Source organism: Rana temporaria, chromosome 2 (genome assembly GCF_905171775.1).
Source record: "Rana temporaria chromosome 2, aRanTem1.1, whole genome shotgun sequence".
Classification (NCBI taxonomy): domain Eukaryota; kingdom Metazoa; phylum Chordata; class Amphibia; order Anura; family Ranidae; genus Rana; species Rana temporaria.
The window spans coordinates 104,276,899-104,303,892 of NC_053490.1; the positions used below are offsets into that span (position 1 = coordinate 104,276,899).

The 26,994-nt window shown below is 41.9% G+C and overlaps 1 protein-coding gene across 2 annotated transcripts; it reads right to left on the reverse strand.

The window, feature by feature from the left end:
* Nucleotides 1–26,784, reverse strand: AAAS (aladin WD repeat nucleoporin). Of its 2 annotated transcripts, none has more exons than XM_040340691.1 (17): nt 26,678–26,784; nt 24,646–24,778; nt 21,930–22,057; nt 19,174–19,229; nt 18,811–18,902; nt 17,629–17,675; nt 15,857–15,955; nt 14,152–14,295; nt 13,247–13,367; nt 12,961–13,085; nt 12,832–12,892; nt 12,637–12,727; nt 4,333–4,426; nt 4,191–4,258; nt 4,023–4,104; nt 829–913; nt 1–746 (listed from the first exon to the last, which is right to left on the reverse strand). In XM_040340691.1, exons 2-17 carry the CDS (start codon nt 24,766–24,768, stop codon nt 603–605), a joined length of 1,560 nt encoding a protein of 519 aa, XP_040196625.1. In that variant the 5' UTR covers nt 24,769–24,778; nt 26,678–26,784; the 3' UTR covers nt 1–602. The 2 variants fall into 2 exon arrangements, with proteins under 2 accessions (XP_040196625.1, XP_040196624.1); XM_040340690.1 differs by lacking the exon at nt 26,678–26,784 and adding an exon at nt 26,440–26,566.
* Nucleotides 26,785–26,994: the final 210 nt, after the last annotated feature.

Sequence of the window (26,994 nt, forward strand, 5' to 3'; positions counted from 1 at the left end):
TACATTTTAAAAAGACCTTTAATTTTATTTGCAAATAATGTCACAATGCTTTTTACAAGAAACTGTTTTATTGTCCCTACAAATGGGGCATATCACAATAGAAATAGTTATAAAACTGGTAAACTTTTTTTTCCTTCGTATACTCAAAAGGAATACTTTTAGGAAAACAATACAATTAAAGTATTTTTCCCCCAAAAAATATATATGATGATTTATGGTATGACAAAGTAACTGCTAATCCAAGAGGCTCAGGCCTTGTAGAGTATACAGGTGCGGCAGCTGAAGCAGTTTATTTTAAAGTTACTTTTTGTTTTTGACTTAAAACCAGTGCTGTTCTGTGACCAGACGCTACATTTAAAGTCAGCAAATTAAATATCTGGGCTGGCTAGATATCAGCCATGTGCTGAGAATCGGGGAGCTGAGCAGATCCTGGCAATATGTGTAATATGTACTTCTGTGACCCACAAGAGAAGTATACCCAAAAAAGCTTTGGTCATACTTCTCTTAACTACTATAGTCTCATGTTTTAATCTAAACATTGTAGTGCTTGTTATGTATAATATAAAGCACATAAAACAAAAGCAGATTGATTTCACAAACATTTAGTTTTGTGTAAAAAGCAAAGGTGTGTCTTTTGCACTGCCATCATCTGCTACCAACATGGTTTCAGTCTCTGGAATAAACCGCGGATGCTGTGCATTGACAAAGTAGAAGGGCGCATGGAACAGGCGACCAGAGCTTGAGAGCTGGAGAAGAAAAGAGGCAGTCAGACTACTGAGGAGTTACAACATAAATGATATGTAGAAAAGGCCAAGACAGATACTTTACCACGGTGAGTAGTGCCCCCTTTGGGAAACACGGATGAAACTGCATAAAGTGCGGATCCTCTCCCACTCTGCATGGAAGGAAGGTACTGGAGACAAACAATTATTTATGTTAGGGTTTCAGAATTATTATACCAGAGGAATATGTCTATTCGTTGAGACCTTCCTGCATAAGATTATTATTATTATTTTTAAGTAGAGTGGTGAAAACCCTATGGCTCTGCAATAGTCAAAATCATTGCTCCCTGCTAACTGGAGAGCTCTATCTCTGAATCAGTAGCAGGTCGTTCATCTGCATAGGAATCAGTGCTTCCCTGCAGAGTACCAGGGTTCTACTGACTTTGGTCTACCTGGAATGTACAGGTGATACTCAAAAAAGTTGAATATCGTGCACAAGTTCATTTATTTCACTAATGCAACTTAGAAGGTGAACCTAATATATGAGATAGTTCAAGCCGTGATTTGTCATAATTGTGATGATTACGGCTTACAGTTCATGAAAACCCCAAATCCACAATCTCCGAAAATTAGAATATTAGAAAAGGTTCAATATTCTAGGCTCAATGTGTCCCACTCTAGTCATCTAATTAAGCCACACCTGTAAAGGGTTCCTGAGCCTTTAAATGGTCTCTCAGTCTGGTTCAGTAGGAATCACAATCATGGGAAAGACTGCTGACCTGACAGTTGTGCAGAAAACCATAATTGACACCCTCCATAAGGAGGGAAAGCCTCAAAGGGTAATTGCAAAAGAAGTTTGATGTTCCCAAAGTGCTGTATCAAAGCACATTAATAGAAAGTTATGTGGAAGAGAAAGTGTGGCAGAAAAAGGTGCACAAGCAGCAGGGATGACCGCAGCCTGTAGAGGATGGTCAGGAAAAGGCCATTCAAAAGTGTTGGGGACTTTCACAAGGAGTGGACTGAGGCTCAGTCAGTGCATCAAGAGCCACCACACATAGACGGATTCTGGACATGGGCTTCAAATGTCGTATTCCTCTTGTCAAGCCACTCCTGAACAACAAACAAAGTCAGAAGTGTCTTACCTGGGCTAAAGAATAAACACACCTGGTCTGTTGCTCAGTGGTCCAAATTTTGCATCTCATTTGGAAACCAAGGACCCAGAGTATAGAGGAAGAATGGAGAGGCACACACTGCAAGATGCTTGAAGTCCAGTGTGAAGTTTCCATAGTCTGTGTTGATTTGGGGAGCCATGTCATCTGCTGGTGTTGGTCCACTGTGCTTCATTAAGTCTGGGGTCAACGCAGCCGTCTACCAGGAGATTTTGGAGCACTTCATGCTTTCTTCCGCAGATGAGCTTTATGAGGATGCGGACTTCATTTTCCAGCAAGACTGCCCACACTGCCAAAAGGACCAAAACCTGGTTCAATGACCGTGGGATTACTGTGCTTGATTGGCCAGCAAACTTACCTGACCTGAACCCCATAGAGAATCTGAGGCATTGCCAAGAGAAAGATGAGACATGAGACCGAACAATGCAGAAGAGCTGAAGGCCGCTATTGAAGCATCCTGGTCTTCCATAACACCTCAGCAGTGCCACAGGCTGATAGCTTCCATGTTACGCCGCATTGAGGCAGTAATTGCTGCAAAAGGGGCCCAAACCAAGTACTGAGTACATATGCATGCTTCTACTTTTCAGATGTCCGATATTGTGACAAATCACGGATTGAACTATCTTGCTTTGCATTCAATGAGTCTCTCTCATATATTAGTTTCACCTTTTAAAGTTGCATTAGTGAGATAAATAAACTTTGCACGAAATTCTAATTTTGCGAGTTTCACCTGTATTTAACTTGTAATTAAACTGAAGGTTTAATGGGGCTTTAATTTTTTACTTAATGTATGAACAGCATTTTTTAATGTTTGAAAGCTTTTGGTTGCTTCTAAAGCTTAAAAGCGGGTGGCTGCCGGCACTAGTGAATAGCGCCAGCTGCCGCATCCTTAATGGATGGCTCATCAGCTGCCAGAGGGGTACCAGGATACTACAAGGGTTACATTGCAGGTGGGACCTGAACCTTCATCTTAGATGGCATTTGTGAGGGTTTTCCTCTTTTCTGGCATTCATGCCCACTAAACCACTTCACTTTTCTCTTTGCAAACGGCTCTTTTTACTTAATTGTTTTTCTTGTGTTATTGTGTAGAATGCTTCTCTGACATTTTTGTACCGCTTTTTTACCTTGTAACAAGTTTATCCTTCTACTTGTATCTATGGAGCACCTGTGAGGAATGGCGTGAGCATAATGTTATACAGCCACCTAAGCTGCAAAGAGTTAATTTCCTGCATTCTTTGCTCCTCACTACACATTACCCATATAATGTGCTGAAGTGGGCAGGGCAAAACATTCTCCAAATGGTGGCCATGGTGATCAGCCGACGACCTGTGTTCACAATGCAACAGGCCGACTTGCTCAGTTTGTGACCTGGAAGGAAGTGGAGATCACTGGAGTAGCGGTGTATACTTCAGTGATTACCAGCTTCCAGGGGAATCAGCCAGGTATACGATATGCCAATTACTACTCTATGTATAAAAATATTACATGAAAATCCTCTTTAAAGGCTGAGTTTACCGGCCATTTATATTTAGTGTGGAACATGTAACAAGTTGCAGCACCTGCAACCTCTCCTCCCAACACCCCCCCTTGGTGTGACAGTGGGCGGTGGATCTTCTCCCTACATGGTCGTGTCATTCATTAACAGTTTACTGTGAATGAACTACAACTACCATTAGCCACCGCAGCTGATGGCTTGTAGTTCTGAATAAACTGAGGAAGCCAATGAGTAGCTCTCATAATTCAATTCACAAACCCTGCAGCTTTCAAACAGAGAGCCAATAAGGTATGGGCAGAAAGCTGCAGGGCATGTCTGCAGAAGACTAACATTGCACTCCTGATCAGTAAAGCAAGGTTTTATATGCTCCTGCAGAAAAAAAAATAAATACACTTTTTTTTTCCCTGCAAAATTATGTGCATTTGTTATTTTTTCTTGAAAGGTGAACTTATCCTTTAAATCATAACAGTAAGTGCTCATTGCCTAGTATAGAAAAATGTTACATCTAAAACGGCAGCAAAATCAATTCTTTCCATTTTTTTTTTATATCATATTTTGACACACACAAAAGGCAATAAGATTAAACCATGCTTGTCTAGTAGATTACATCCTTCACAGTATTAGTAAGATATTTACCAAGGAAGCAGCTCAAATATGGGGCTGTTCTTTGTCCTGTAAACAGCAATCACCGATGCACTTGTATCATCATTGGGGTTCTCTGTAAAAGGCAGACAGTACTGAAATGTAAACACAACTCAATAATGGGCTCAAATCCAAGTTAGTCTATATCAGCAAGACTCTAACCTTTCAGCAGCACAGCAAGCCTCTCTCCACTCGGATCCCAAACCATAGACTGGATTTCCCCGCCAATTCTGCAACAATTTATGAAAGAATTGTATTTTCTTAGAACTAGGAATGGTCAACAGACTTGATATCTTATACCCACCTGATTTCCCCCATCTCTGTGTCGAAAATAGTTTCAGATACATCAGCGACAACTGTTGCACTTCGACTTCCACCAACAGAGGAGTGCATCTCACCTGTGTAGTGATACATGGACCATGTTAACATAAAACACACCCTGAAATGTGAACTGAACTAGCAATTAAAACTATTTTTCTAAAAATTAGTTTAAATTTGAGGGCCCTTTCACATGTGAGGATCCGTACCTTTATAATCTGCTTGCTCAGCGAGGATCGCTCCGTTGATCCCCGCTAAGCCGGCAGATGACAGGACGGTCCCCGCACTGCTTTGTCAAATCTCTGTTCTTCACTATGGGGGGGGATCGGATGAACACGGACTCTCGTTAACGGCGTTACTGGCAATCCGAGGTTCCACTGTTTATGCTGTCGCCTTTAGGTAAATGGAGACTGGTCAAAAAAGTCAGGAATCCCCACCCAGGCATAACTGCTCCCAAGCTTAGCAAGGCCTCCTTTTTGTAGCGAGAAATGAGGAAAAACAATAGGGGAAAAAAATCTGTCTTGTTATTTTGCAGGTTAACCAAAAATCCTGATTTCCCAATTGTACATCACAGGACACATCCATGACTACTTGGGCATGCTCCAAAGAACTAAACATGAGGGCCAAGCCACACAGCAACAGGGCCACACTTGTTCAGAACCCAGAAACAGAATGAGAAGGGAGGGGGGGGGGATGGGGAAATCACATTTAAGACCTTTTGCCCATTAACTGGCATCTACAGAAGCATTTACCTGGTAGAACTTAGTAAATGTGTGAAAAGAAGACCAAGTAGCAGCCTTACAAACTTGAACAACAGAAACTTGCTGTTGAATAGCCCAGGAAGCACCGACACTCCTGGTGGAATGGGCATTTTCCAGGAAAGGAGGAACCGTGCCCTTGATACCAGAGCCCAATATATGTACTAGTCACTTCCACACGATTACATCATTCACAGGGATCCTCAGGCATGGATCACAAAAAAGTTGGTCTTCTCCATCTAGCATATCTTAAAGCAGCATTCATAAAAAAAAGCACACAAGGTAACGTGTGACACATAAAAAAAGGGAAGCACAAGAATCTAGCACAATAAATGAGCACTAAAAAAAAAAAAAAAAGTTTCCCTCACATGCATCCTAGGAATATATGGTCTTTGATTATGACCTGCTCATCCAAAAGAAATGGACATAAAGTATGTGTGTATTAAGGGTGTGCACACCACACCTGCCTGGTTGTCAGCTAGTTCAGCAGCCATTCCTTGTCCATTCAGGCTCACTGGCTTTGGAGTGAAGCAGTTGATGGTGTATTACTGTTTTCTCCTGTATACCGTTTTTCCTGTGTGGATCAAGGGTTTACATTACAGCAACAATCCAGGTCTCAGGGTCCATTTGTTCCAGATGAGCAGATGATAATCTAAGACAATACCTTCCTAGGATGTATGTGAGTGCAATTTTTATTGATACCATAAGCCTGCGAAATGAGCTGACGAATCACCATAAATAGGGGATTGAGAACCATGCAAAAACCCTTAAAAGAAGTCCAGCCTGAGCTTTTTAGGCTGTGCTTCTCCTAAGGTTCACAGAAGTGCAATTCGTTTTGCACTCCTGTGACCTGTTTTCAGTGAAGAGTGGTCTGAAGTCCGCCCTCCGCTGACGTCACTAGCATCAGTCGAGGCAGCACGCCATCCCGACTTCCCATGTCTGGATACGCCAGCTGCCTTGATTGATGGCCGCTGAGACAGTCGCTCCCCGCCCCTTCCACAGCTCATTGCTCCAATGAGTGTGGAGAAGCAGAGAGGAGAGACGCTGACTGAGTCTGCAGCTCTTCTTTCGGGGATGTGTGAGAACTGAGCCATCTGCAATGTTCGATGGCTCGGTTCTCAGTACAGAGACAGTGGAGGATAGCCGCATCATCTACATAAGTAAGTGTGAATGAAAAATAAAAAATAACCCATTCTTCTCTTTTAAGTAGAACAATGAGGGAATCGGACTGTAAAAAGTAAGCTGTAGACTTCAGATAAATCAACAGCTTTAATGTGATTCAATCTCCATACGCAGAGTAGGATCAGGCAGCTCAAATGCATGAGTGTTGTGTCCAGTACTGAAGAAAATGGCGAAGGCGAACAATAATGTAATTGTGTACATGTAAGGCCACCCCTTTAACAGCCTCTATAAACCTTCCTACCTGCACTTGAGCTTTTTACCCACACAATATGTGCACTGATCAGGTTTCATGATGTCATTTGCTGCCCTGTAAGAAAATTCTATAGTTCTATAATTCTATAGTACAGTAGATCTTCACATTCCTGCGTCAGAAGTTTCTCTTTGTATTCAAGCAAGGCATGCTGCATGGCACTGCACAGGTTAAACCATGACCTGTCTATAGTCTGAGAAGTAACATTTCCTGTGAATAAACTATATATCCCACAATCCCTGGGGCTCTCAATCTAGGTGTTCTGCAGGTGAGAACTGAATAGTAATTAGATCTGAACCATAGGGACAGGCAAGCAGAATACATGTACATAGCTGACTCGATCAGCCACGACCCTACAAACTGCAGCCACAACACGTGGTCCCATCGTTACAAGGTAGGGCAACCCAACACAGGGAATATACTACACTAATACCTAGTGAAAAAATTTGGATGCGTACAATGTCTTTAAGCTCTGCCATCACTACTGTCCATAGTAGAAAAATGTCCAGCAGCCACAATATACAGGAAAGAAATTGCCGGGGGAACTGCCACATCGCTCTACTGATATACATAGGCACTCGCCTGTCCAGCTGCATGGCCAGCAGGCCAAGACTTCACCCAACACAGCAGGCATTGACCGACTTGTTTTTTGTCCATTCACCTGAAGGTGGCAGCATATCCCAAGTAGTCATGAATATGAACTAAAGTGCATACGGAAAGTATTCACTGCGCTCCATTTTTTTCCACATTTTGTTATGTTAAAGCCTTATTTCAGAATGGATTAAATTCATTATTTTCCTCAAAATTCTACAAACAATACCCCATAATGACAACGTAAAAGAAGTTTGTTTGATATCTTTACAAATCATACAAAAAAAAAAACACCACATGTACAAAAAGTATTCACATGTCTTTGTTCAATACTTTTTTTAACCACCTTCAGCACCAATTATAACCACAAGTCTTTTTGAGTATGATGCTACAAGCTTGGCACATCTAGTTTTGGGCAGTTTCTCCCATTTTTCTTTGCAGGACCTCTCAAGCTCCACAATGTTGGATGAGGAGCGTCAGTGCACAGCCATTTTCAGATCTCTCCAGAGATGCTCTGTCGGGTTCAAGTGTGGGCCACTTAAGGACATTTCACAGAGTTGTCCCATAGCCCCTTCTTTGTTATCTTGGCTGTGTGCTTATGGTCAATGTCCTCTTGGAAGATGAACCTTCGCCCCAGTCTGAGGTCCAGAGAGCTCTGGAGAAGGTTTTCATCAAGGATCTGTACACTGCTGCATTTATCGTTTTTCCCCCCTCGATCCCGACTAATCTCCCAGTTGCTTCCTCTAAAAAATAAGGTATTGGACAGGTGATGAGCGGTGCCTGGTTTCCTCCAGACATGCTTTCTAAGAGGCCAAAGAGTTCAATCTTTTTTTGTCATACCAGAGAATTTTGTTCCTCATGGCCAGAGTCTGTCAGGTGCCTTTTTTTCAATCTCCAGGTGGGCTGTCATGTGCCTTTTACTGAGGAGTGGCTTCCATCAGGCCATTCTACTGTACAGACCTGACTGGTGGAGTGCTGCAGAGATGGTTGTTCTTCTGGAAGGTTTTCCTCTTCACAGAGAAATGCTGGAGCTCTGGAAAAGTGACCATCGGGTTCTTGGTCACCTACCTGACTAAAGCCCTTCTTCCCCGATCGCTCAGTTTGGTCGGGCGGCCCACTCCAGGAAGAGTCCTGGTGGTTCCAAACTTCTTCAAATTTATGGATGATGGAGGCCACTATGCTCATTGGGACAGTCAATGCTGTAGAAGTTTTTCTGTACCCTTCTCCAGATCTATGCTTCGATACCATCCTGTCTGAGGTCTACAGACAATTCCTTGGACTTCATGGCTTGGTTTGTGCTCTGACATGCACTGTTAACTGTGGGATTTTATATAGACAGGTGTGTGCCTTTCCAAATCATGTCCAATCAACTAAATTTACCACAGGTGGACTCCGATCAAGTTGTAGAAACATTTCAAGGATGATCAGTGGAAACAGGATGCACCCGAGGTAAATTCGAGTGTCACGGCAAAGGCTGTAAATATTTATTTATAAGTACTTATACTTTCCAGATGCACTGTATGTGTCCTGTGATGTACAATTAAAATATAGCACATAAAAAATAAAATACATACCGTATTTATCGCGGTATAACGCGCTCCCGCGTATACAGCGCACCCCTAAAGTTGCCGTGAATCCTGTGGGGGGAAAAAACGTTTTTTTTTGTACTTACAGTTTTGGTGTCTTGCGCGGCGGCCTCGTCGGGTCCGGCTTCGGGTGTCCTCTTCGTCGGGTCCCGGCGTCCTTCTGCGGCTTCGGGTGTCCTCTTCGTCGGGTCCCGGCGTCCTCGTGTCCTCCCCGAGTTTGAATACTGCGCCGACATATACCGAGCGCAGTACACTCGTGTATCGTCGGGCAGGCTCGGCAACTCTCGCGCTGACGTCCTGTACGCTCAGGACGTCAGCGTGTGAGGCGCCGAGACTGCCCGAAGATACACGAGTGTACTGCACTCGGTATATGCCGGCGCAGTATTCAAACTTGTGGCAAAAGCGGGTATCGGCGTATAATGCGCACCCACGATTTTGCCCTGATTTTCAGGGCAAAATAGTGCACGGTATACGCTGATAAATACGGTAAGTCATATATTGTCATTGCATGTTATTAAAATGATCTTTCAATCTGCAGAACTGTAATTTTCTGTATAATTTAAAGCAATATGGCAACCTGGCAGTGTTTCGTTCACTGTTGCTGTAATTTCCTGACTGACTCAAAGATTCTCCCAGAAGTCTACACGAAGATACAAGTCAGATTTTAGGCTCCTAAAGGGTTAATTATTTCTAAAGGAATGCAAACCCCGCCATTCTCCTCCTAAGAACACTGAATGTGCATCAGATGATCAATAAAAATGTCACTCCCATTCAGAATGTATCAAAAGATGTTCATATTCAGAATACTTTATTAATCCCAAAATGGAAATCATTAAGATACAGGTACATTCAATGAAGACAACACAATAACAAATGGAGGAAACAATGACACAATAAAATTACCAACCACAGCAATACAAAATAAAACTAAATTAAAAACTATACTCTAATAAACCATCCATACTATTAAAATACAACATAGAATAAATAGCACAGGTTAAAAAATAACAGTTAAGCCGCGTACACACGAACGTTTTTCTCAACGCGATTCTTGTCAAGCCTGCTTTGCATACTCACGATCGAGCAAAAAATGCTGGAGCAAAGCCGTCTTGCGTCCAACACGTACGACGGCACTATAAAGGGGAAGTTCCATTCAGATGGCACCACCCTTTGGGCTGCTTTTGCCGATTTTGTGTTAGTAAAAGTTTGGTGACGATTCGCTCTTTTCAATCTTCGTGCTTTTCAGTTTGTTACAGAGTGACGAATGTGCCATCTCCATTACAAACGCTAGTTTTACCAGAATGAGTGCTCCCGTCTCATAACTTGCTTCTGAGCATGCGCATTTTTTTCCCATCTCTAAAGCCTACACATGACCATTTTTCACGACGTGAAAAACGACAATGTGAAAAACGACGAGAAAAATTAGAGCATGTTCTAAATTTTTAATGGCCATTTTTCATGTTGAGAAAAATGCTCTGGAGCCTACACACGATTGTTTTTAATGACCATTTTAAAAAACTGCATTTTTTTTGTCAAGAAAAACGGTCGTGTGTACGTGGCATTAGGCTTCATGTACACGGAATGTTTTTACAACCTCTCATGAACGATTTAACTTGACAGATAGTAACCCACGTTTAAAACGTGTGTGTTTTGCAACGTTTGTGTTACAAAATAGCCAAAAAAGAAAAACGCCTGTAAACGAAACATGGCTAAAACACGAGTTAACGCTTTGGCGCTCAAAATGCCTCTAAACTCAGCTTCTGAACCCTTTTTTTTGCATTCCAAAAAAAGCCTCTAAACTCAACTGCCTACAAACGACTGTAAATGACCCTGTGTACATGTACTGATAAGATAACAGAGGAAAGTTCAGGAGCAGTTGAAAAAAATGCCCAACTGCTCCTAAATGTCGGTCCGTTTACCAGCAGCAGTGTACATGAGGCCTTAATCAAACTACCAATATGCAAATAGTAGACCACTTTCTCTAGCATTGCCAAAATCAGAATTAACCCAATACCAACATACTATAAAAATTCAGATCGTAAACCAGATAAATCCTCACACCCAGCACTCACAGAGAAGAATTATCCCATTTGATGGCCACCGGCCACAAACAGCTTTCTCTTAGGAGTAGAAACAGGTAGGAATCCATGAAGTTTGGTAAAATCCCTACAATGTACATTGATCACCCAGAGGGGCTTACCCTTTGAGATGTGCTCAATTTGGACAATACTGGGAAAATATCATCTAAACCTTAACACATTTGTCAAAAACAACTCCTGTTATGACAAACTCCTAAATCTTACATGTTCTAACAATGCAAATAAAAACAATTGGATTAACATTTTCCACGTCTTGAAAATCAAGTTTTAAAGCCCCATCAAGCTGAGGAGGTGAGTGATGCGAGATCAGTGCACTTTTGACAAAATAAAAGTGAGCCAGCAAATATTTACTGACTGACCATGTCTCAGACTTATTTTTAGTGTAATGAGTTTACCTAGAAGGAGCTAGGTTTTTTTGTAGCTTGTTCTCAGTCTGCCTCCGCGTCTTGGTCTTTCCCCTATTACAGCCAATATCAACATACATTCCTGAGTTTTCTGATTCACTTTTATGTAGGATGTGTTATATTTTCTATGTGCCAACAGCTCAGCAATCACTCTTTAACCCTTTCACTGCCAACATGTTCAAACACTCCCGATTTGCATTCTCATTCTTCTTTCTTGTGGAAGTGATTCCCCCCACACACACAAACTATGTATCCTGGGCTTACTTGTCCCTCCTGGGTGCCCGGGACATCCATGGTGGTGGGTGTCGACAGAGGGAGTAGAGGCAGCCCCAAACTAGGGCGAACCTGGAAGCGACGAGCTATGATCACCTAAAAAAACCTGGCTGATCCTGCCATCTTCTACCCTCCATTCTGTAAGCTGACCACGGTGTATCATGACTGCTGAACCCTGACACTGGTCAGTTTAAGTCCCTCCGTCATCCGCAGCTCTCCTGTCCTCCTCCCCCCCCCACCTATCGGCTCCTGTGTCAGGGACCGCCCTCCCCTCCTGCTGCTGAAATAACATTTTATACAATCCTCCCAAGGATAGGTCCCCACAGTGTGTGTGTTTTACTAAAATGAGCCGTCCTTTACAATATCTCAGAGTGCCGATCGCTGCTCATGTGACCCACTGGCTCTCTCCTCTCCCCATCTGACAGATGCAGCGGCCAAGATTCCCCTGATGACGTCAGTCTGGAGGAGAGAGTCGCTGGGTCATGTGAGCGCCGATCGGCACTTTGAGATAAGATAAAAAGACGGCTTATTTTAATAAAACACACACACACACACACACACAGGAGGACATATCCTTAGGAAACAAGGAGGATTGTATAAACTATGAAATGTAATTTCAGCAGCAGCAGAAGGGGGGGGGGGGTTGGGGGCAGACGATCCCCGACACAGGAACCGACAGGCAGGAAGGACGCCGATAGGAGAGCTGCAGGTGACAGAGGCACATAAACTGACCACAGTGTCTGGTCTCAGCAGCCATGATACACCTTGGTCAGCTTACAGAGGGGAGGGGAGGGTAGAAACAGCCAGGTGTTACAGGGGGCCAAATTACACAGCACAAGCAGTGTGCTGTATAACATGCTTTGAGGGAACAGGACTGAATTTTTTTTTTTTTTTTTTTTTTTTTAACCTAAAAAAAAAAACACACAAAATAAAAATTTGCATTGCGACCTATGAACCGATCTGGGGATGTCAATAACATTGTATTGACACCTGCAGCGGTTCGCAGAAGGCAGTGTGAACTGCCTGAAAAAGAGATGTGATGCGGAAACACTGCATATGGGTGAACCTAAGCTTAGTCTACTTTATATCTAGCTCATAAATAAACATGGACATAGACAATTTCTTATAGCACGTAAAAACACTTTACCTTCAGGAGCAGTAAAGGACAGACTGTATATTACAGACTCTCCTTGCACTGCAAATAGTAGGCGACTTCCATCTGGGCTCCAGCAGCCAGTCTAGGGGGTGAAAGAGACAAAAGAAACTATTAGCCAAATATCAAGACAAATAAATAATGAAATGCATCAGAAGAGAAACATATGCTGAGCTTTAGAAAACATACCTGACAACGGCCTTTAAGCGTTGGCCATCGCTCACATGTCCACATCTGGGTCTCCCATACCCTGTAAGACAGTAGCACTGTAATACTAATCAATGGCAATATATCAAGAACTTCAGAACGTCACCCTACCTGAACACAGGGGATGGTGTTGCAGAAAGCACCTTGCTGCCATCAGGAGACCAAGACAAGAATGTAACGCCCCCTCCTCCAACTCTCTGAAGTGGTACACAGGTCTCAGTAGACACATCCCACACCTAAAGTTAAACACGCACAAAAATGTAATTTATATAAATATATAATATATATATATATATATATATATATATATATATTTATATTTATATTACACACACACACCTAAAAAGTAGATGATGCACATATACTATACTAAATTGAGTCATGTTTTACTACTCACCAACATGGCTGTGTCCACAGGAGATGAAGACAGCAACAACCCACATTTAGGGGACCAACAAACACTAGTGACTGGACTGTGACCTGGGTGTGAAAGGATCTGTGAGCAGCCAGAGGAAGGCCTAATGGATTTACAGAAATCAATGAACTTATTAAAAAATAAAACACCATCTAAGTATACATTACGCAGTCATAGCCCTCAGTGAGATACCCTGCCAATACTAAATGGGGGAAGACAGGATCTGTTAGCAGTTAGGCTGGCCCTAGACGGTTGGAATCTAGGCCGGTTCCTGCTGAACTGGCTGAGATTCTAACCATGTATGGGCAGGCTGAATGTACACCTTTAATGGCGCTGCCTACACAGACCGACTAGGACCACACTCACACAACCGCACTGCACCTTGGTAAAGTGTTTGAGAGATCATTTTAGCTGGTCTGTTTGGATCATACAATTGGAGAGAAATTAAGGTATAGACAATATACAATTTCTAATTAATTCACAAGGAATCTGCTTATCTAAGATCACACAGACCACTATAAAAAATGAATTTCACAAATCAGAGAAGTACAGAAAGATGCATAGACCATGGATGATCCTATATATAATATTTATTAAAAAATAAAGCAATTATATATATATATATATATATATATATATATATATATATATATATATATATATATATATATACATACACACACATACATACATACATATATACACACACACACACACACACACACACACACACACAATGCCAGAGATGTCTCTAGTTTCATATATTCTTTTTATGTCAAACATACAAGAAGCCCAAAGCAATCCACGGTGTCACATTTCTAATAACTTATACATAGGCTGTGATCAGTAAAAAATGCCCATTGGATTTAGCGTGATCAGTTTGATACCTTGTTGATAAGGAGGTGGGGTCTACATGCCACACAATTACACAGCTCTGGCAGGCTACAGCCAATATAGATGCACACAAAGGCTTCCACGCCATGCTGGCCACATCCTTCTGTAGACGATGCTTTAATATGGGTGTGACTGAGCTGAAACATAAGATGTAGTCAGAAATTACAGAACAGTATATTAATCCACACAAGGTTCATCATTATGTACATAACTGTATATGCATCAAAGATTATACCGAGCACTTTGTGCTCCCACTGTGCACAGCTTCATCAAACTTTAGGATGGACAGAGTAGTTGCCTATTTGCAAAATTAAAGTTGAATGGAAAATGATAGGATATATCCTACTGCCTTGTTTTTAATAACGACCCCGATTAGCAAGACGTTGAAAGTGTGAATAAAATGCAGAAGTATATATCTTGGTATATATCTTCTGTATTAGAAATCCTGCCTGATCCCACATTTTTACTTAATAAGTAAAGTTTCATTTTAATTACAGTGGACATTAAAAACAAAAGTATAAGAGTAGAATACTCAATATGTAGCCGAAAGAAATCCGCCATATCCAGAGGCTAATTATTGCCAGCACTTCAGTGCAATCTATGCGAAGAACTAGTCAGGATGCTTACATTACAGGGAAGTGACGCAACACTGAACAGACAGACTATATTTTCAAGTGCTGTATAGTAGTAGATGATGTTGAAAAACGTGACTGGCAGTGATAACAGGCTTCTTGAGCTTTGTACACTGCCAAGCCTCACAGCAATCGGTTTCATAACAACTGGGTATACAAATACAACATGGAATGGCCAGCTTATGGTGAGGTTTAGAGGTGCATGCAGTGGAGGCTCATCCATAGGCGCTCCTAGGGCAGCACCCCACCAGTTTTGTTGCAGGAAAAAAAATAAACCAAATAATTATTTTTCCTGTTGAGTTCCGCTTTTGCTCGCTCTCTGCTGTTGCTAGGTAAACTAGAAAAAAAAACATTAGACTTTTTTTCTAGTCTGCCTAGCAACAGGACGTCCACCAAAAAAAAAAAAATATATATATATATATATATATAACACGAGTACTCAATGCTTTGAAACCTGAATTTATTTCCTGTGCGGTGCAGCTTGAGCCCATACAAAATTAATAGGTTTAAATCACACTGCAAAGAATTGCATGTGATTTGAACAGGAATGCGAATGCCCCCCACCGCTCTTGTGTGAACCCAGGCTCGTCACAGTGACTTCAGCCTGGGTTCACACAGGAGCGGTGGGGGAAACTGCATGCACAGTCGGACAGTAATCACACCGCATTCCTGTTCAAATCGCATGTGATTCTTTGCAGTGCGATTTGAGCCCATGCATTTTGCATGGGCTCAAATCGCACCACAAACGCATTGGTAATCGGCAAGTACTTCAGCACAAGTATCGGTACTGAAAAAAAAAAAAAGTCAGTACAACTAGAGAAAATAATGGTAAAAAAAAAGAAAGAGACAAATGCAGCCCATTCCATCCAATGATGTGTATGCTGCAATACATACAATTTTTGGTTTTGGATTTAATGCAGCTTTAAATCAGGAAAAATCTGGAATGGTTTGGCGATAAAGCAGGGCCTCAACACACATTACAAAAAAAATGATCCCTTTTAAACACCAGGCTTCTACAATGACTACAGTCCTATTTTAAACCTCCATCTTTCACTGCATTCCTTACCTTCCTGTTGAATATATTCGAATGGAGTCATCTACAAGAGCCAAGGCAAACTTGTTTGTGTGAGGATGACAAGCTAAAGTTCTGAGTGAACAAGTGGTCCTAGAAGACAGAACAAGAAATAGGACATCAACGTTGTCAAAATAAAGGCAGAACGAATACTTCTTTTCACAACAGCCCTTTCTATTGGCTGCTGCAATCCTCTGCCATTTTGAACAGCACTGAGTATAATGATCAAGATGCCAATTTGAGACTCACACATTACACATTTGAAGCATGTCATGTGTTGATATTACAATTATGCAAAAGAGAGAATGTAGGAAATGCATATTAGCGTTATATAAAGATTTGCACTTTGAACTGTCAATTATGTCTCACTGAAGTCAGAAACAAGGCAAATTTATAATAGTCTTGCAAGCTTCAATGAAGCTTTGGTATTGGGCACAAGGCACAATCTGGGGAATGCAATAACATTTCAATTGCCCCTTTCTTGCAGTAGTTCTCTTTAGATCTACCTGCACCTAATTAACCACTTAAGCCCCGGACCATATTGCTGGTCAAAGACCAGAGCACTTTTTGCGATTCTGCACTGCGTCGCTTTAACTGACAATTGCGCGGTCGTGCGACGTGGCTCGCAAACAAAATTGGCGTCCTTTTTTCCCCACAAATAGAGCTTTCTTTTGGTGGTATTTGATCACCTCTGCAGTTTTTATTTTTTGCGCTATAAACAAAAATAGAGCGACAATTTAGAAAAAAAATGAATATTTTTTACTTTTTACCATAATAAATATTCCCTAAAAATATATAAAAAAAAATGTTTTCCTCAGTTTAGGCCGATACGTATTCAACATATTTTTTGTAAAAAAAAAAAAAAAAAAAAAATCGCAATAAGCATTTATTGATTGGTTTGCGCAAAAAGTTATAGCGTTTACAAAATAGGGGGAAGTTTTTTTGGCATTTTTATTAATATTTTTTTTTTTACTAGTAATGGTGGCCATCCGGTACTGCGACATTATGGCGGACACTTCTGACACATTTTTGGGACCATTGGCATTTTTATAGCGATCAGTAATATAAAAATGCATTGATTACTATAAAAAATGCCACTGGCAGGGAAGGGGTTAACACTAGGGGGCGGGGAAGGGGTTAAGTATGTTCCCTGGGTGTGCTCTAACTGTGGGGGGTGGACTCACTAGGGGAAATGACTGATCGCTGTTCATACATTGTATGAACAGACAGTCAGGCATTTCTCCCCTGACAGGACAGGGAGCTGTGTGTTTACAACACACACACACACAGCTCCCGGTTCTCGATCTGTAACGAGCGATCGCAGGTGCCCGGCGGTGATCACGACCGTGGGAGTCAGGAGCGAGCGGGGGGCGCGCGCCCCTATTGGCTGCTGGGAGAGATGACGTAGAACTACGTGCTCTCGCCCAGCAGAGCCGACCTGCCAGTGGCTGGTCGGCAAGCAGTTAAGACAAGCAACTAATTCAGGTATTTTCAACTACTGCCAATTTAGGCTCAGCCCACCCCTATTAGAAAACTTCTCACCCATGCTTAGTCAGGACAGTGCTCAGAGAGGGAGCACACCGAGGAAGGAGTTTCCAGTATAGACACACCTACCTCTGTACCAGACTCTGACAGGTACATGAATAGGGCGCAAGCACCAACAATTTAGGTGCATTTACCACATCCATTATAAATGCCCGCTAATATGTTTTACCATGAAAGGTATGATCAAGGCTCAGCCAAGGCGCTTCTCAGGATATACATACCAGTAACGACCTTGGGAGAATTCTGCTGTGAGATCTTCACTTTTCATCTGTGGACACATAAAATGTAATTTAGAACAACTATTTCAAGTTATGATTTCCAAAACATATCAAATCCTGGCTTTGGCGCCACCATTAATGATTTTTACAGGGGTGAAATCATTGTCGTCAAGCACTGTTGCTCGACTTCAGCTGAACAGTGGGGTAACTGTGATATACAATATATTACATATAAACCACACATTCACTTTGTGTGCGTTGCAAAGGACTACCTAAAAAGGTATGAAAAGCTTGTCCCTTGGTAACGTTGACCACACTGTACAAAGGTTATAATTATACTGTAGTTTTTGGGCAAGAAGTGGTTCTATTTTCCTAAATGTAAATCACTGAAATGCACTTCCTTACTAAAGAAACAAAAAAAAAAGGAACCCAACCCTTCAGCTGTGACAAGCACCTTTAGCATGCCGTTTGTGATAACCCAATAGGCATGCAACACCTTTTCAGGGTTCCAGCACAAAGAGAGATACCCATGTATGCGGCCCCATGAAAAAAAAAAAAACACTTCCATGAGGCCGCATATATGTGTACGGTCGGCAGGAAGGAGATAAAAAAAAAATAGATAATGGTTTAAAAATTTACCAACAAATAATCAGGAATTATATTCTCTACATTAGCCTTCAATAGATAATTAGAACAAGAGAAAAAATTCACACTAGGACAGACAGCTGCCACAGCACTTTACCTTTCCAGCAGCTGTCTGTTTCCGACTGCAGTAGGGGCAGTGTGGTGCGTAATTCAGCGCATTACACAGCTCCCTTTTTTTTGTACAAGCTTTGTTTGAAGCGTACACTTAAGCATACACTTAATGTCATTGTACAGCCCTGCAATGGGCTGCTGTACAGCGCCATGTGGTTCTGTACAGTGCACTGCGATAAAACGTAGCATGCTTCACTTTACCACAGCTTTACGTTGTGTTGCAGTGTGAATCATACACACAGAAAACAATTGTGTTCTGAGAGTCCTTTTGGTGACAGGTGTTTTACAATACAGTACAACACCTGTCACTGCACTTTTATGTGAATTCACCCTCAGAAATTAGACTGGTTACTAAGCGCAACAGATACATTTTTCGGATTTATGAGACTCAGCCTTATGCAGCTGCATATTCACAATAGGGTGACTTACTGACAGGTGTGGGAATAGCGACCCATGGAAAGAGGAGAACCAGCGACATAAAGCAAGGCAGCAGCAGGACACGCGACACAAACATTGTGGCACTGTAAAAAAAAAAAAAAAAAAATGCAAATACAACACAAATAACGGTGGATGCCAACTAACCTGCAAAACCTACAACATTGGGCAAAAATATAATATTTTTTTTTAATCCAAAAACATAGCAGATTCTTTATAGAGAAAAGAAAAATAAAGACACCTTCCCGTTGACAACTTCCACTTCTACAGTCTAATTGTCTGGCCTTTTGACTCACTGACCCAGAACAAGAGTACAAATAAGGATTGTGCACTTCAGTTTTGTGGCATGGATCTTACCTTCTCCTTCAGAGTTAGATATCTCCTCAAGCATCCCAGCAAGTCCCATTTGCTTCCTGGAAAGGGATAGAACATGAACAGTTTATGTCAAGTATAAAAAGTGTAACATTCTTCAGGTTGCTTGTTAACAAATGGAAGATTGAGCTTATACTACACCCAACTGATGTATTAATGACCAAGTAAAAGCATGTTGCTGTCACACTTAAAGCTGACCATTCCCTAAGATCACTTACAATAACCGTTTTTCCCCCCACATGGTTAGTGAGGTGCTGGTGATGTAACCCTTGCCCCCCCCACATTCTGCCTCACATGTGCTCAACCCCCCAGATGTACACTGGCACATGTTGCAGGAGGCAGATACACAATTCCAGACAGTAAAGGGAGATTAATTCAGCTGCCCTTAGCGAAAATGGCCATAGTGAGTAGAACAGGGAGGAAAAAAAAAAATATGGCATGCATAAAACACAGCCTATTTATGGGAAACTGTCCTCAACTTTAAGGTCATGCCTAGCCTTCCAGGTACTTGCTTTTTTCTGGTTCCCTAACTCCTTACTTTTGCCACCCTAATGTGCTCCTCATTTCTTTGTTGTATTCTGTGTATGCATCAATTTACTACACATAGGGCCCGATTATTTACAACTACACCCGTTTAAGGCCTCAAATTGTACTTCCAACTTCCAGTCATGGCCACAAATATTGGCACCCCTGCATTTCTGTCAGATAATGCACCACTTCGCCCAGAAAATTGTTGCAATTACAAATGTTTAAGCATTCTTTTTATTTCTTTTGTTTGTATTGGTCTGACACAAAAAAAGAGTTAACAAAAAGCCAAATCTGACACATTCCACGCAAAACTCTAAAAATGGACTAGACAAAACTGTCGACACCCTCAATATTTGGTAGCACATCCCTTGGAAAAAAATAACTGAAATCAAGTGCTTCCTGTAACCATTAATGAGTTTCTTGCACCTTTCTACTGGAATTTTGGACCACTCTTCTTTCACCAACTGCTCCAGGGCTCTCAGATTGGAAGGGTTCCTTTTCCCAACTACTGTTCTGAGATCTCTTCACAGGTGCTCTATGGAATTTAGATTTGGGCACATTGTTGGCCAGTTCAGTATTCTCCAGCGCTTTGTCTTAAATCATTTCTGGGTGCTTTTCGATGTGTGCTTTGGGTCATTGTCCTGCTGCAAGACCAATGACCTCTGACGGAGACCCAACTTTCTGACACTGGGCCCTACAATGCACCCCAGAATTCTTTGGTAGTCTTCAGATTTTATAAAGCCATGCACATGGTCAAGACATCCAGTGCCAGAAGTTGCAAAGCAACCCCCAAAACATCAGTGAACCTCCACCATGTGTGACTGTATTCTTTTCTTTAAAGGCCTCATTTCTTTTTCTGTTCTTTTTCTGAATAGTAGAATGATGGGCTTTACCAAAAAGCTGTAATTTAGTTTCATCTGTCCACAGCACATTCTCCCAAAAGGATTTTGGCTTCCTCAGGTACGTTTTGGCAAACGCCAATCTGGCTTTTTTATGTTTCTGTGTCAACATTGTCAGGGTCCTCCTGGGTCTCCCTACCATAGCGTCCCTTCATTCAGATGACGACGTATAGTGCAAGCTGACACAGTTGTACCCTATGCCTGAAGGTCAGAATTTATCTGGAAGTTGATTGAGGTTCGAACGTACCATTCCAACAGCCTTCGTTCGAATCTTTGATACATTTTTCTCTTTCGTCCACAGAGATTGGTTAAAGTGCCATGGACTGTAAACTTGATGACAATGTTGTGCACAGAGGACACAGGAACATTTAGATCTCTGGAGATGGACTTGTAACCATGAGATTGTCCATGCTTTCCATCATTATTGTTTTCAAATCCTCAGACAATTCTTTGCTGCTCTTTCTCTTCTCCATGCTCCGTGTGGAACACAGACACACAACAGAAAGATTGAGTAAATGTTTCACAATTTTAACAGGATGTTGGTGTGATTTCTATATATCAGCACCTATTAACTGATACAGGTGAGCTTAAATTACAAATTACAGGAGCATCACAAACTTGGAATGCAGCTGTTTCTTACAATTTTGAGAAGGTGCCAATAAGCAGGGCTGTGGGGGTCTGTAATGTGAATGAGGGAGCAAAGCTGTGAATGGGAGGAGCAGAGCTGAGGAGGGCTGTAATGTGAATGGGGGGCACAGAGATGAAAGGAGCTGCAATGTGAATAGGGAGCAGAGCCATGGGGGGGCTTTGGAAGGAAGGGAGCTGTGATGTGAATGATCTGACGCATCGCACAAACAGGCAGTTCAGACATCGGTTGGAAGAAAATTTTACACACCGGGACTCCATGAATTTTATTTCAATACCCCTGCCCTAGACTTAAATGAGCAATTAACCCTTGCACTGCAGGGTATCATTTTAAAGTTGCTCAGAGTTGGTATTTAAGTTTCCTAAAAGTAATTCCAGGTATAACATAGCCCACAATAGCTAACAGAGACATGACCTCAGCCTAGTTTCACATTATTGCAGGTGCGGTAATGCGTGTAAATCACACGTTCCGCAACCGTAGGCACGCTGGTGTTTAGCAGACACAGAAAAAGCAGCATGCTTTTTGCAGAAACGTGCAGAACCAAAGCCAAAGCACCACGTGGTTTTACAAAAGGGACAAGGACATTTTCCATGTGCAAATGTGCACCACAGCAAACACAGCGTGAATCTAGTCTTAAAAATAATAATCAGTTTGGCAAGGTCACTTACCATGAATTCAAGCATCTCTTCCACACGCTCTCCTTATGATGAATAAATGCCGCTTTGCTGTTCATTTCCATTCTACCTGGAACCTTCACTGAATCTAGAGGAATTGTAATTTCTGGAACATTTACCAGCTGCAAAGACAAGAACACAGTGGTTGTGTTTGTGGCAAAGTAATTAGCATAAAAACCATAAATAAAATATGAAATTCAAATTAAACCTGAACTCCAGTAAAAAAATCAACAAACAGAATAAAATGAATAGCCAATTTACAAAAAATATCATAACTATTTATTCCAGAGATTGTCCCCTGTAGTACTTTTCTGCAGCATGCAGTCCTCAGTCTGATCACATCAGTCAACCCATTTCCGCTCCAGGTTTTCATGAACCCACCTCCAGCCTATGACTAGACAGCGAAAGGAGAAGCAACACAGTGATGAGGCTAGTCTTGTTACTCGGCTTTCTCTTCCTATTAGCATGTTTAATGTCAGCACTTGGATTGGATCCTTGTTCTGCATCTTCCTCTTACGCTCACTTTGCTATACAGGCACTGCATATGACATATCAATTCATTCAGGTACTTACATAAAAAACAAACACACACCTTCTCTCACTATGTTACACTTATTCCCCTATTGAGTAATCCTGGAAGGTCCTACCAGTATTGTATGTACACGTTAATATTATTATATACCATTGTATCTCCGTAATTGTTTTATGCGGAAAAGTTTATTTTTCTTTCTACTCTGTACTCTTTATTTTTACAATAAAAAATTTGAACAGAAAAACAAACACACACACAAACTTAACAATGTATATATTGTATAGAGTTGCCCGATTTGTGTATTTTCTGTCTATAGTCCAACTTTAAAAATCATGCATGCTGTATTGTAGGCAGAGAGAGAATTCTGACGTTTTTAGTGAACTCCAACCTATATAATCAATGGTGTTGTAATGTTACAGATCAACAGCTGCATGGATACAGATATCAAAGCAATCTGTTGTCTGTAATGATGGAACTACCTGCAATAAACAATTACCTCTCTAATATGATTCATGCTGGCTGGAATAAACACCATTAGGTTCACACCTTAAAATAAAATCACCCAGACTACGACTACTACCCCCTTATTAAAGAGGCATTCTACACAAGGACACGTCTGATTGAGAATACTAAAAACAGTTTTATTGAAAAACAATAAAAGATGGTAGCTAAAAGATCCTTGGCCAAGAATTGAAAATACATACGGACGCCAAAGTGCCTCTTATGCAGATTATAAACAGAAGTAATCCATAATCTATTGAAACAAGAGTATGCTAGTTGTAGTGTAAGCAGTGTCCCATATATACTCGCATGTATTCTAGAAAGCTCCAGAAACAGAAGTTAGTCCCACTGGAACACAGGATGAGTCATACAGATAAAATGGCTGTATAAGTCTGATATAGTGTGGAATTCCACCACTGAGGGCTGTAAATACTGATGTGTAGTCCGAGAAGCCAACTGGACCAACTGTTCACTGGTGTCGTATACATGATGGTAGGGTGTATCCTAGGGGTTGACCGATATCGTTTTTTCAGGGCCGATACTGATTTTTCGGTTTCCTTTAAGGCCTATAGCTGATATCAGGTGCCGATATTCTGTAGATTTAAAGTTTTTATTTTTACACTGTCCCTTTACATTTTTTGTTACCACTTTTATCTCTGTCACAAGGAATGTAAACAGGTACCCTTCATGGAGGGATCTGGGGTCTAAGACCCCCAAACCCCTCCACTTTACTTAAAAGTATTCAAAACGCCAAGTTCTGCGTTTTTAAATACTTTGTATTTTTTTTTTTAAACTGGTGCCTTTAGGATGAGAGTAATGTCATGACATCGCTTTCGGGTTACTAGATCCGCAATCATGCTTTGTTCGGGTCTCTCGCCAGCTGGCTGGTCGGTCACTACTTGTGATAACTGGCGATTACAAGAAAGCCAACCATCCGCTCTAAAGAATGGTAGCGGGGTGATGCCTGCAGCTGCATCACCCGGTACAAAGACTTGAGGCAATATCTATAACATTGGTAAGTTTGTTACAGATTCTTCAAAAAAAGTGGATATCGGCCGTGCCGATAATTGGTCGAGCCCTAGTGTATCTATATACTAGATATGCTTGCAAAGACTTCAAACTTCATTGAGGATGCTGACAAAAAATACTTCACGGTGACAATGGTTGTAATGCTGCAGGGTGAGTCATAAGAAAAGGAAGATATATGCAAGTCCAATACACACACTGAATTTATCGCTCATTCCAGGAATAAAAAAAAAACGTCAAGGCTCTATCTATTAGGACCATACGAAAGTCAATACAGTCCAATCACACATATACTCACAGTCTCACACAGCCATATTAGTTCCAAATCCACGTGGCATATGTGGGACAAACCAATAGTGCATGTTTGTAGTACTCATTAGTCCATGGCATGCATAAGTAGCTCAGCTGTGGAAAGGCCTGACTGGTTTAGCCGGCACTGACCAGTTGCATCAGAGGCTGTATAAACACCATGAGCAACTGTACCCCACAGGATCCCCAAAACCAAACCCACTTTTTACTATATTTCACGTTGCTGCCCTCGCTTGCTTCATTTCAAAATGTATTTTACAGAAAGAGTAACCACACAGTACATTGGAAGTGTCCAGTTTAAATGATTTTTAATATATTACTTCTATTGTTGCAGTCACTTACTGAAGTATTAAAGGAAGAGGGTGGGCTGCTACTTGTATGCCATGGCATCATTTTATTGTTGTGTTCATACAGCATCATATCTCCACGAGGAAGAGGTAGAGGGAACAAATTCAAAGAACACATTTTGCTGGATCTGCAAAAAACAAGAAAGATACACAAAATTAAAGACAGTTGCTATCTTTACTCCCAGTCACTACACAGCCCCCCACAGTTAGAAACACCTCCCTATGACACAGTTAACCCCTCGATTGGCCCCTAGTGTTCCCTGCTAGTGACATTTATACAGTAATAAGTGGCTATTTTTAGCTCTGATCACTGTATAAACGTCAGCGGCCCCATAAATGTGTCAAAAGTGTCCAATCTGTCCACCGAGTGCCAGAATTTTTTTTTTGCAGATCACCACCATTACTAGTAAAAAAAATAAATGCCATAAATCTATCCCCTATTTTGTAGACACTATAATCAATATACGCTTATTGCGATTTTTTCCCCCCAAGAATGTAGAAGAATACATATTGGCCTAAACCGATAAATACATTTGTTTAAAAAAAAAGTGGATATTATAGCAAAAAGTAAAACTTTTTTTTTTCTCAAAATTGTCACTCTTTTTTTTGTTTATAGCACAAAAAATAAAAACCGTAGAGGTGATCAAATACCACCAAAAGAAAGCTCTATTTGTGGGGAAAAAAAGGACGTCAATTTTGTTTGGAAGCCACGTGCACAACCGCGCAATTTTCATTTAAAGTGTGACAGTGCCGAAAGCTGAAATTTCGCCTGGGCAGGAAGGGGGTATATGTGCTCAGTAAGCAAGTGGTTAAAGAGCTTTTAAAAGGCCGAGAGGCAGTCAGCGTAAAAGGGTTAAATGCCATGCTGCTTTCAACGTGACCCATTCAAGTAAATTGCAAGCAGTTGTGGCATGGCAGTTTCAGTATGGGGGTCACCCGATTATCGCCATGGCCAATATTCATGAGCTGCTGAAGAATCGGTATTGGTAACCGACTTACTGATATTGCTTCAAGTGGTTGTACCGGGTGATGCCTGGAGCCATCACCCCATTACTGTTCTTTAGAGTGGATGGTCGGCTTTCTTGGCTCAGCAGCCGCTTGGCCATTATCACAAGCAGCGAGAGGGGATGTCCCCCCCCCTGTCCCACCGGAAGACCTGAACGACCAGCCGACACGTCCGCTGGCTGGCCTGAGACCTGAACAAAGCCGAATGCTTTGTCCTGGATCTAGTAACCTGGAAGCGATGTCATATCACTTTTGGATTACTGGGATCCTAAAGGCGCCAGTTTTAAAAAATAGAAAGTATTCAAAAATGCACATCTTGGCATTCAGGGGAGAGGTTTGGAGTCTTATAGACTCCATAAAGAGTACCTGTCACTGCCTATTACTGTCACAAGGGATGTTTACATTCCTTCTGACAGCAATTAAAAGGATTTTTTATATATCTACAGAATATCGGCCTTAAAGTCAGATGAAAAAAAAATGATATCAGTCGACCGATATTTTTGAGGATTAAAACAGGCAACGAGGAGGCAACATATCACCTCCGCACTGCCTGTTAGATGCCCTCTGAAAAGAAACGACCACAGATCACTTTTCAGCCGTGTTAGCGGAATGCGTGAACAAGTCCCAATGCGCGTGTTTTACAGGCGGCTCTGTCTGCCAATCACAACATGCAGTATAAATGTATGCAACACCACAAAGCACGGCGGCTGTGTGCACCGCACTGTCCAGCAGCTGCGCCGACTTCATCCACCTGGTGTTTGGATGAGGCCCCAGCAACACCTACACTGCCAGCCTCAAAACGCTGGTAATGGCTGCCATTAATCACTGGGACAGAACCAGCAGCCTGAGGGGCCCTGGACTGTAATGGTGAGTCCGGCCTGCTCCCTCCAGTACAGTACAGACACTCTGAGCTTCTCCTCCCCAGTCAGTCAGTCATAGGGAGAAGCCGCCAGTACACATTCTTCCTGCACTCAGCTATGGGGGACGCTCATTCACTGCCGCCACCGACTGTCACACGTCACCTGCACTACAGCGCCGTCACCGTATTCACAATCCCGCGCCGCTTGCTTGGCGAATCCTGAAGCTGAATGACGTCACTAGCATGTGACCGGCAGAGACACACAGCGCCGTGTCATGTGACTGTGCCGTGTCGTCATCCACCGGCGCTCTGGGAGAAGGAAGGAGCGATAGTATGGGGGGCATTTTGCTGTTCTGCGAGCCTTCACTGCTGTGACCACAATACAGTGTACACTGATAGACAGCCTACCTCAGGAACTCTGCCCCAGTCTACCTCAGAGGAATAGCTGCTCTTAGATTTGGGGAATGGGCATGTTTATAT